This window comes from Miniopterus schreibersii, assembly GCF_964146895.1.
Source record: "Miniopterus schreibersii genome assembly, chromosome: 1".
Taxonomy (NCBI): domain Eukaryota; kingdom Metazoa; phylum Chordata; class Mammalia; order Chiroptera; family Miniopteridae; genus Miniopterus; species Miniopterus schreibersii.
In genome coordinates this window covers 105,491,930-105,504,261 of record NC_138101.1, presented here as the reverse complement: position 1 = coordinate 105,504,261, position 12,332 = coordinate 105,491,930, and the positions used below count along the sequence as shown (strand labels likewise).

Here is a 12,332-nt window from a genome sequence, read left to right as displayed (position 1 = left end):
GACTCACTAGACGTAGTGGCTTTAATTGACATTTATAGAACATTTCATCCCAAAGCAGCAGAATACACATTCTTCTCAAGTACACATGGAACATTCTCAAAAATAAACCACATGTTAGGGCACAGGGCAAGCCTCTACAAATATAAGAAGATTGAAATCATATCAAGCATCTTCTTGGATCACAATGCCATGAAACTAGAAATCAACCACTATAAAAAAAACTCAAAAATACTCACACACGTGGAAGCTAAATAGCATGCTATTAAAAATGGATGGGTTACCAATGAGATCAAGGAAGAAACAAAACACTTCATGGAAAGTAACAAAAATGAACAGACAACAACCCCAAATCTATGGGACACGGCGAAAGCAGTCCTGAGAGGAAAATTCAGCATTACAGGCCTATCTCAAGAAACAAGAAAAAGCTCTAATGAACCATCTAACACAACAACTAAAAGAGCTAGAACAAGAACAGGAAGAAAAGCCCCAAGGAAGTAGAAGGAAGGAAATGATAAAGATCAGAGCAGAAATTAATGACATCGAGACTAAAAAAAAATACAAAAATCAATGAAACCAAGAGCTGGTTCTTTGAAAAGATAAATAAGATTGATGAATCTTTAGCCAGACTCATCAAGAAACAAAGAGAAAGGACCCAAGTAAATAAAATCAGAAATGAAAGAGGCGATATAACAACTGACCCAACAGAAATACAAAGGATAGTAAGAAAATACTATGAACAACTATATGCCAACAAACTGGACAACATGTGTGAAATGGACAAATTCCTAGAAGCATACAACCTTCCAAAGCTGAATCAAGAAGAGGCAGGAAACCTGATTAAGCCGATAACAACTAATGAAATTGAAGTAGTAATAAAAAACCTCCTAGCAAACAAACATCCTGGACCAGAAGAATTTACAGATGAGTTTTACCAAACATTCAAAGAAGAATTAACACCTATTCTATTCAAACTATTCCAGAAAATTCAAGAGGAGGGAAAACTCCCAAACTCTTTTCATGAGGCCAGCATCATCCTAATCCCCAAACCAAACAAAGACACTACAAAGAAAAGAAAATTACAGGCCAATATCTCTGATGAACATAGATGCTAAAATCCTCACTAAAATACTAGCAAACCGGATCCAGCAATACATTAAAAAGATCATACATCACGACCAGTGGGATTTATTTCAGGGATGCAAGGCTGGTATAACATCTGCAAATCAATAAATATGATACACCACATAAACAAAATGAAGGACAAAAATCATATGATCATATCAATAGACGCAGAAAAAGCATTCGACAAAATCCAGCACCCATTTCTGATAAAAACTCTCAGCAAAGTGGGAGTAGAGGGTTCATACCTCAACATAATAAAGGCCATATATGACAGACCTACAGCCAACATCACATTCAATGGGCAAAAACTAAAACCATTTCCCTTAAAAACAGGAACAAGACAAGGATGTCCCCTTTCACCACTCTTATTCAACATAGTACTGGAAGTCCTCGCCATAGCCATCAGACAGGAAGAAAACATAAAAGGTATCCAAATTGGAAAGGAGGAAGTAAAACTGTCATTATTTGCAGATGACATGATACTGTACATAGAAAACCCTAAAGACTCCATCAAAGTACTACTAGATTTGATAAATGAATTCAGCAAGGTAGCTGGATACAAAATCAACATCTGGAAATCAATGGCATTCCTTTACACCAACAATGAACTTTCAGAGAGAGAAACTAAAAAAGCAATACCATTTACCATTGCAACTAAAAAATAAGATACCTAGAAATAAACTTAACCAAGGATGTAAAAGACCTGTACTCAGAAAACTACGTGACACTGAAAAAAGAAATAGAGGAAGATATAAACAAGTGGAAGAATATATGCTCATGGATTGGAATAATTAATATCATTAAAATGTCCATATTACCCAAAGCAATTTATAAATTCAATGCAATTCTTATTAAAACACCAACAGCATATTTCATAGACCTAGAACAAACATTTCGAAAATTTATGTGAAACCAAAAAAGACCCCAAATAGCTGCAGACATCTTGAGAAAAAAGAACAGAGTGGGAGGGATCACATTACCAGATTTCAAACTATATTACAAAGCCACTGTAATCAACACGGTGTGGTATTGGTACAACAACAGGCATATAGATCAATGGAACAGAACAGAGTCCCCAGAAATAGACCCACGCCATTATGGTCAGTTAATATTTGACAAAGGAGGCAAGAGTATCCAATGGAGTAAAGGCAGTCTCTTCAATAAGTGGTGCTGGGAAAATTGGACAGGTACATGCAAAAAAATGAAACTAGACCACCAACTTTCACCATACACAAAAATAAACTCAAAATGGATAGAAGACTTAAGTGTAAGTCACGAAACCATAAAAATCCTGGAAGAAAACGTAGGCAGTAAAGTCACAGACATCTCACGTAGTGGACTTTTCACTGATACATCTCCTAGGGCAAGAGAAAGAAAAGAAAACATAAACATATGGGACTACATCAAACTAAAAAGCTTCTGCACAGCAAAAGAAAATAGCCTCAAAATACAAAGGAACCCCATGGTCTGGGAAAACATATTTGCCAAGGATGTATCTGATAAGGGGCTAATTCCCAAAGTGTACAAAGAACTCATAGTACTCAGCAAGAGGAAGACAAACAACCCAATTAAGAAATGGGCAAAGGACCTAAATAGACACTTCTCCAAAGAGGACATACGGATGGCCAAGAGACACATGAGAAAATGCTCAACATTGCTAATCATCAGAGAGATGCAAATTAAAACCACAATGAGGTATCACTTCCCACCTGTCAGAATGACTGCCATCAACAAATCAACAAACAACATGTGCTGGCGAGGGTGTGGAGAAAGGGGAACCCTAGTACACTGCTGGTGGGAATGCAGACTGGGGCAACCACTATGGAAAACAGTACGGAGGTTCCTCAGAAAATTAAAAATGGAGCTGCCATCTGACCCAGTGATTCCACTTCTAGGAATGTGTCCTAAGAATCCTGAAACACTAATCAGAAAGAATATATGTACCCCGATGTTCATAGCAGCACAGTTTACAATATTTAAGATCTGGAAACAGTCCAAGAGCCCATCAGTAGATGAGTGGATAAAAAAGCTGTGGGACATTTACACCATGGAATACTATGCAGCTGTAAATAAGAAAAATCTCATACCCTTTGGGGCAGTATGGATGGACCTGGAGAAAATTATGCTAAATGAAATAAGCCAGGCAGAGACAGAGAAACATCGCATGATCTTGCTTATACGAGGAATCTAAAGAACTTAATAAACTGATGAACAGAATAGATTCAATGATGTGGAAGCATAGATCAGACTGACAAATGTCTGAGGGAGAGAGGAGGGTGGGTGGGTGGAGGGGGAGAGAGTAACCAAAGAATTTATATGCATATATGCACAACCCAAGGACATGGAAAATGGTGGGGAGAGGGACTGGGGAGGGGTGGAACGGGTCATTGGGGAGAAAAAGGGACATCTGTAATATTTTAAACAAAAATAAAATTCAAAAAAATACCAATGGCATTTTTCACAGAACTAGAATAAATAATCCTAAAATTTATATGGAACCACAGACCCCCAATAGCCAAAGCAATCTTGAGAAAGAACAAAGTTGGCGGTATCACACTACCCAATATTCAACTATATACTATAAGCCTATAGAAATCCAAACAGCATGGTACTGGTATAAAAACAGACACATACATCAATGGAACAGAATTGAGAACCCAGAATAAACACCTTTATATGGTCAATCGATATATGATAAAGGAGGCAATGGGGTAAAGACAGCCTATTCAATAAATGATGTTGGAAAAACTGGACGAATGCGTGTAAAAAATTGAAACTTTCTTATACCATATACAAAACAGAACTCAAAGTGGATTAAAGACTTAAATGTAAGACCTGCAAACAAAACCTCCAGAAAAAAAACATAGGCAGTAAATTCTTTGACTTTGCTCTTTTTTGGATATGTCTCCTTGGACAAGGGAAACAAAAGAAAAATAAACAAATGGGATTACATCAAACTAAAACGTTCTTTCTTTATTTTCTTTTTTTCTATCACCATTTATTCCCCTCTTCCACTTCTACCCACCCTTGAAATCACCAATTGTTGTCTGTGTTCATGAGTTCTTTCCCTTTTTTGCTCAATCCCTCCACTCAAACTAAAAAATTTGTGCACAGTAAAGGAAACTATCAACAAAATGGAAAGACATCTTACTGAATGAAAGAAGATATGCACCAATAATACATCTGATAAGGGGGTTAATATCTAAAATATATAAGGAATTCATACAACTTAACACCAAAACAAACAAACAAAAACAACAAAACCCCACAAACAATCCTATTTAAAAATGGGCAGAGGGCCTGAAGAGACATTTCTTCAATAAGAGCATTCAGATGGCCAATAGACATATGAAAAGATGCTCAACAACATTATCATCAGGGAAGCGCAAATTAAAACCACAGTGAGATACTACCTCATACCTGTCAGAATGGCTATCATCAATAAATCAACAAGCAACAACTGTTGACAAGGATGTGGAGAAAAGGGAACCTCCATGCATGCTAGTGGGAACGAAAATTGCTGCAGCCACTATGGAAAACAGTATGGAGGTTCCTCAAAAAATTAAAAATAGAACTACCAAACCCCTGCCCGGTAGCTCAGTTGTTTAGTCATGATGCACTAAGGTTGTGGTTTGGATCCCTGGTCAGGGCACATGCAAGAATCGACCAATGAATGAATAAATGGGTGGTGGAAAAACAAATTTCTCTCTCTCCCTCTCTTCTCTCTCTCTCTCCCATCAATTAAAAAAAAAAAAGAACTGCCTATAACCCAGCAATTCCATCTCTGTGTATATATCCAAAGAAATCCAAAACACTAATTCAAAAAGATATATGCACACCGCTGCCCCTGTGTTTATTGCAGTATTAGTTACAATAGCCAAGACATGGAAGCTATGTAAGTGTCCATTGATAGACAAATGGAGAAAGAAGATTTTGTACAGGTACATAATGGAATATTACTCAGCCATAAAAAAGAATGAAATCTTGTCATTTGCAATAACATGGATGGATCTAGAAGGTATTATGTTAAGTGAAATACATCAGACAGAGAAAGACAAATGCTATATGACTTCACTTATATGTGGAGTCTAAAAATAAAAACAAACAAACAAACCAGAAATAATCTCATAGATACATAGAATAAATTGATGGTTGCCAGATGGGGTAGAGGGTAGGGGGCTAAGTGAAAAGGTGAAAGTATTAACAAGTACAAATTGCCAGTTATAAAAATAGTTATGGGAATGTAAAGTACAGCATAGGAAATATAGTCAATAATATTGTAATAACTGTACGGTGTCAGATGGGGACTAGATTTATCGGGATGATTACTTTTAAGTTATACATCTGTACAACATAATATAATTGTATTGTCAACTGTAATTGAAAAAAAGTTTTAAGAAAATAAAAAGAAAAGAGGAGAGGTTTAATAGCTTCCAAATCTGCAGAGGGAGCCTCTGGGTGTTGTCTCAAGAAGGTGGCTCTTGGTGACTTTGGCCAGCGCTCTGAATACCAAGGTGCAGGAGAGAGAGGACTGAGGGGGACAGTGAGGTTGTGAAGGGACAGAGATAGCTGGGGAAGGGGGGAGAGGATTTTCTGGAGAATGAGGACACTAGCAGGGAGGGGTGTACACGGGGGGCGGGCTGGAGTGGGGAGGGGCTTCACTCTCCTGGGGAAAGAAGGAGGCCTGAGCCCCAGGCAGGTGTAGGCAGGCGTCTGGATCAGAGACGGTGTGGGTGCCAGGGCTCTCTAGGGGGTGGAGTGGGTGCAGTGGGTAGGTGGCGAAGCTGAGCCAGGGCAGAGCATTTGCTGGGTCGGGTGCACATCCTTCCCTCGTTACCCTTCGCTGGGCAGCCATCCAACCTGAGTCCCCTGGCTGGCAGGCCCAGGATACCTGCCCTGTGATTTGCCTTTGCAGCCGGCAGAGGGCAGGCACCTTCCATAGATGCTTGGGCTTCACTGCATAGCAGGAATAAGGCTAGCCCTAGAGCCTCACAGCTCATAATGGGGGTGGGGGTGGGGGTGGGGGTGGGGGTGGGGGTGGGGGTGGGGGTGGGGGTGGGGGTGGGGGTGGGGCTGCTCGCTCTGGGGATTGTTTTGCTGACCAGCTGCAGGCAAATATGTCTTCCCTACAGACAATCAAGACTGCCTTCCCACACCTCCTGTCCCCAAACTCCCAGCTCTGAGGTTCTGATGGGTGATCTCAGCTGAGAATCACCTATGGAGTCTAGAGAGGTGAGGTGACTTTCCCGAAGTCACACAGCAAATTCTGAACCTAAATTGGGTCCTCTGTCATGAGCCAACACCAGGGAAAATGATGGGGTTGAGTGGGGAGGGGAAGGGCTTGGGACAAGAGCCATTGCAAAACTCTGAGATGACGTCATCCGAGAGAACACCTGCACAGCAGCGGACACCTGAGGCTCACCTCTGTGCACAAAGACAGTTGAGAGGGACTTGGAAGCAGCTTTGAAAGTGTAACAAACACACACATACATCAACCAAAGCCTAAATCTTTGCAAATTAGACAAGATTCTTCAATCCACCAAGCAAGACACAGTATGGACACTCAGCCCAGGTAGGGCCTGTAGGGGTCCTGGGGCCCAATGGCAGCAGCTCCCTTTGTTGAATGCCCACAGTGGCCAGGCCCAGGACACTTGTCTCTAATCTAAGCAATGAGTCTGCAAGGGAGCCTTTTCATTCTAGTTTTCTGAGGAGGAAGCTGAGGCTCAGAGCAGGAAGGGCTAGATTATTCATTCAAGGCCACCCCACTTCCATGGGCAGAGCTGCAGTTCTACGTGGGTCTCTCTGGGTGTAGGTGAGGGCATGTGCTATTAGAGATCCTACACTGACAAGCTTGGGTTGGGGGCATGGAGCTATGGTCTCCAAGGGGACGGGGTAAGGTGCTATCCTGCCCTTGACCTTCTCCTTGCACCATGAACTGGGACTATTTTTCCTGGGCAAGGTGTCTGCTAGGGGAGGGAAGTTACACAAAGTGCCCAGGCCCATCCAGTACCCTTCCAGCTGTGAGGTGCTCTTTGGGCCCAGAGGGGCTACCTTTCAGAGTCAGGGATTGAAAGACTCCTGTCCCCTTGGGCCTGGCCAGGCCTGTTTCTTGGTGCCCTTGGGCCCCTACCCAGTTCTACTCAGGACATGTCTCTGTCCCTGAGAAACCAACAAATAATGTAATGTATCCACTCTCCCTCAGGAATTTCTTCTGCCTAGGAACATCCCCTGGTTGAAGGAAGTGCCCAGGCAGCAGGGTGGCCAGGCCCCCTCCCACTGCTCCTGGTTAACTGGTCTGATCTCTGCAGCTTTCTCCTTGAAGCAGGCCTTCTAGTTCTCTGTTTCCCTTATGGTTGGGCTTTTTTTGTGCTGCCTCAAAATACAGGCTTCCTCTCTGGTAGATGAAAGATGGATGAAAATGCTGTGTTACTTCTTTTACTGAGAGGTGGGTTCTCATTCGCCTCCCCTGTAACTGAACCGGCCTTAGAGACTTGCAGAATGCAGCGTTGTGATGTTCTGGGACTTCTGAGGCCAGACCATCAGAAGCCTCGCATCTGCACCTTTCCTCCTGGAATATTTGCTGTTTGCCCCAGGGAAGAAGCCTCCCTACCCTGAGACTGCCATGCTGTGAGGAAGTCCAAGTGACAGTGTGGGAGACAGCCATGTCCACCTACCCACAGCTGCTCCAGCCCCTGCCCTGAAGGTCTGCTCAGCTGAGGCTCCACCAGACCTCCGTGCTGTGCCTCGGCTGAGCTCCTGACCCACAGAACTAGCTAGGATAATAAATGTAAAATGATGGCCCTAAGGCACACAGTTTTGGGGTGGTTTGTTATGCTGCAGTAGATAACTAGAACATTCTCCCAGGCCTCTCAGAGGCTTTCAGTGGCTCCCACATGCCCTCATGATAAACTTCCAGCTCTGAATTTCAAGGCAGTCTGTCCCAGCACTAGACCCCTTTTCAGAAATTAGCCCTTGTTCACTCTGCTCATGAACCAGCTTGAACCTCCTTGGATCTTCAAAGCCTCACCTACTTCTGCCATGAAGCCATTACTGACCCATCCCAGCTTGGCACTCCCCATCCCATCAGGGACCACCTATACATTCTCCCTCTAGCTCCTAGGAGATCCCAACAGCAAGAAGGGTCTCACCTCCTCTGCAGCCTCTGGCTGTCATCCTGAGTTGGGGAACAGGGCCAAGCAGACCTCTAAGACTGGAGGCAGAGAGCCCTGCTCCTGCTAGATTTGCCTTCATCTGACTCAATTCCTACAGGTCCCTCAGGACATCCCAGAGGCCCCTCTTGGCTAATCTAAGGTATCTAATGCCGTTAATGGGAGTCAACCACAGTTCTTTAAAATGGAAACATTCAGGTTGTGCAAATTGGTGCTGGCCTCCAGAGCTCAGTTCCTGTTGGGGGCTGTTTCAGGGAGGCGTGGGAGAGGGCAAAGGTTGTGCTGAAGCTCTGCTGAAGGAGAACAGTGCTTTCTGGGGCCAGGGTTCACCATGGCTGAGTAGCTCCTTGCTCCTAGGTACATCCAGGCTGCCATTTCTGTATCTGAGGCACCTCTGCCCTTAGCCACAGTCTACCCGGCCTGGGGCCCTGCTGTCTTGCCTGGGACTGTGATAACAGAACAGACCATTTCCTTTCCCCCATTTTCTCTCTCTCTCTCTCTCTCTCTCTCTCTCTCTCTCTCTCTCCCCCTCCCTCTCTCCCAGAAGGATGGCCAGGGAGGCCTGTGAGTACCATTGCCCGTGGGGACATTAGGCCCAGGGCTGGCCAGCCCAAGATCAGGCAGCAAGGGGATGGTGGAGCAGCAGAGATCACACTGCAGGACAGGGCATGGTATGGCAGAGGACAGGCAAAGGACAGGATGGTCTCTGTGGTGGGGCTTTGGTCATGGGGGAAGTGTGACTCTGGAGGATCAGTTCTCCACCTGCCACTGCTTTTCAGCCAAGCCCAGGAGCTCTGCTTTTGCCTTGAGGGCAGTCCAGAGCACTGAAGCCCTAGGGCCAGGGCCTGCTCACCCTGGATCCCTGCTCCAGGGTGCCCTTGAATATCAGCTGAGCCTCCCAGCCACAAGCAAATCTGTGCAAATTGTTGTTTAAAACAGGCTCCCAGAGTAGAAGGCAGTTGCTTCTAGGTTATAGCAAAGAAACAAAGGGAGTGAATTTTCCTTTCTTTAGTTCTTTCTTTTCCTTCCTGCTGCAGCAAAGATGGTGCCTAGAAAGCTTTTGTGTTTAGCACGGTGAATGTGAAGCTGGGAGGAGTGGTGAGACCTTGGTCACTGATCCCAGCCCCTGCTAAGTGGCCCCTGCAGGAGCCAGGACTGCTAATTGGTCTATGTCTGGACAATGGGGCTGGGCTTGGGGCTGGCTTGGGGGAGGGACTTCCTGAAAGATGATCTTTCTGGCTATTTCCAGTTCCCCTCCCAGGCCTCCCAGAACACTGCTCCACCTTCAAGTCTCCACTCTGGGCCTTCCTCTTCCAAGAAGACCCCCTGGGCCACCCCAAACCCAGTCATCAGTCACTCCTCCTCAGGTTTGTGGGTCAGGGTTTTGCCTCTCCTGGACTCAGCTTGGAGCTGGTTCTTGCCCTCATCCCAGGGAAGTATAGGGCCAAGTACTCAGGGGACTGATGAGGGGACAGACCCCAGCCCTGGCCTCCCATAAAGAGTCTTTTCCCCACTGGTCATCTTCTGCCAGAATCCCCCTAGGTAGAACTTTGCTGCTCTGAATGCCCTGGCTGGAGTCCAGAATGTTCTGTTCCTATCCAGCCTCTGTCCATGTGTGCTGCCTTAAGCAAGGCCCTGGCCCACTCTGTCTTCTTCATCTGCAAGCTGGGGAGATGACCGTTGCTGGGGTGTACTCTGGATTTCTTGTCACAGTGAAAAGCAAATACTTTGGCAACTGGGTTCGAATGAGAAGATTGTTGTCACTAAACCAGACAATGCCAGCTCCAATGCCTGGCTTAGATGTACCTCCCCTTGGATGGTCCCCATCTGCCTAACCCTCTCTCTCCTTCTCAGTCCTGTGTGAGCTCCTACACGACCAGCAAGCCTTCCTGGCTCTATTTGCCAGGCCAGCCCAGGCACAGACACTTTCTAGGATGTAGGGCTGGGCCTCCAAGAGATAAGAACCAGGGTCTGAATTAGCAGGAGACAATGGCCACTTTAAGGAATTTTTCCAGAAGCCCTTCCCTCTTCCTTCCTGGTTTCCTGGGCTCAGGGGGCCCAGACAGAGGCTGGAGGCCCCAGAGAAGATTCCTGTGACTATGGGCATTTGAAGCCAATATCTGCAGGCCTGATCTCCTGGTCCTTGCCCACCTTGTTCTGGGAATGCCTCTACTGGTTGCCAGGCAACACCCCCCAACACCCTTGTCTACTAGATTAACCAACCCATCCTTCCAGAACTGGTGAGTATGGGGGCAGACTTACAGAGTGGCTGTGAAGGTCTGGGGCAGCCTTGGGGGCTGGAGGGGATGGGGAACCTGGCTCCCCCATCTTTCCTGCTAGTAGTCCTGCTGCCCAGGATGGGTCCTCAGGGACTGTTGCCACAACAAGTGCTTGCCTGGTAACAGAGCCCAGCCCTGAGCTGGAAGCAGGCAGGGCCATGGGGCCACTTCCCCTTTGTTCCAGGGTGGGGTGGCTGCAATCAAGCTAGACTCATTTCTTGGCTAGGGAACTACAAGGAGATGCAGGGCCTGGGAGGGCTGCAGGGCCAGGAACACAGGAAAGGGGTCATGCTTTGAAAGGCTGTGGCCTTCTGTCCCTCCAACCTGTCAGCATCCTTCTTTCCCTGCTTTGCCCTCTAGCTATACTTCAGTCTCTCCTTCAGTGCCACCTCCATCTTCACTTTCTCTGCCCCTTGGTGACCCCTTTCCCTCAGCTCCCTGTCCCCCAGTTCTTTGCCCTTTCCCTCAGTCACCCCTTATTTCTGCCCCTCTCTCTGCTCCTCCATCACCTCCTTGCCCCCTCAGCAAATCCCCCTCAGCAGCTTGGCTCCTCCTGTACTGTACAGCATGGCCTAGGGTCCCACGCCTGCCCAGAGCCTTCCCATCTCTGCTTTCTTGATGGTCTCGACAAATTCCTTTTCCTTTAGTCCAGTGGAGACATGGGTGGATGTTTTTAAAAGGAACTCACTGGAAAGCAAAGGGAAAACAAACCCAAACAAGGCAGTCCACCGCCTAGAAACAGCTCTGGCCACTAAGGCGGAGCCATTTGCTTTATGTCTTGGGCCTGGGTTACAGGGACTCCCCCTCCTAGGTCATGGAGGGGTCTGTCTGCCTTTTTCACAACTGAGTTGGGTCCAGCCTGTCTGTCCCAGGCAAGCTTGGCCCCAAAACCTTCTCTGATAGGCATCCCCACTTGCGTGCTCTGCACAGAGCTGGGACTCCATGGATAGTTGTTCATCTATTGAACAAATGGCTGGATGAATGTTGGAGGTCTCTAATGGCACAATAATAATCCTTGACTGCACAGTCGAGGGAAGATAGCTCAACCTGTTTCAAAAGCTCCACCCTTAAGGCATTCCTTAACCCTGCCTGTTGGGTGCTAGCTCAGAACTCTGCAGGAGTTCGGGGGTGTGTGTGCTTTGTCCTGTCAGTGTTGAATGGGGATCCTTACTCTTCTTATTTGCAGCCCTAGTTTTTTGCTTAATTCACTTTGAGACCCTGGAGAGTTCACTTTTTCTTACTGGGATTTCTTCCTTTGTATAATAGGGACCGGGAAGGTGAGCTAGACAGAAAAAGCCCCACACTGCTCTAGTGGCTCACATCTGAGCTGGCCAGGAGCAATGTAAAGGCAGTGGGCTTTGAGCTTGCTCAGTGCTGGGCTCGAGTCCTTGCTCTCCTGCTAATTGTCTGTGTAACTTTGGACAGGGCAATCACTGGCATTGAGCCTCAGATTCCTGCTCTGTAATGTGGAGAGCAGGACCGTGCCATCTCCTAAAGCATTTAATGAGGTTGTGGGTGGGAAGCTCCAAGCACACTTCCTGGCATGTGAGTGACTCTGAAAAGGTTACTCCATCTTCTGTGTGACTCATGAGGACCCTGGAGGGTCTACTATTCCTCTAGGGAAATGAAAAGTAGACTTGTGATAGAGATGGCCATCCTCTTTGGATAGCACCAGCTACCCAGATGGCACCGCAGATGTGGGCCTAGACCGTCCTGATCTTGCCTCTCAACCCCCCTTCCCCCAGGGAAAATGGCTCTGCTT

At 46.2% G+C, this 12,332-nt stretch overlaps 1 protein-coding gene across 1 annotated transcript in view; it reads right to left on the bottom strand.

The window, feature by feature from the left end:
• CCDC33 (coiled-coil domain containing 33) overlaps nucleotides 1-10,655 on the bottom strand; it is a 28,261-nt gene extending 17,606 nt beyond the window's left edge. Inside the window, exon 1 of the mRNA XM_081138582.1 lies at nucleotides 10,554-10,655. Within this exon, the coding sequence (XP_080994708.1) occupies nucleotides 10,554-10,619 (66 nt within the window). The 5' untranslated portion in view covers nucleotides 10,620-10,655. The remainder of the gene's footprint in view (nucleotides 1-10,553) is intronic.
• Between the last annotated feature and the right edge of the window lie 1,677 nt (nucleotides 10,656-12,332).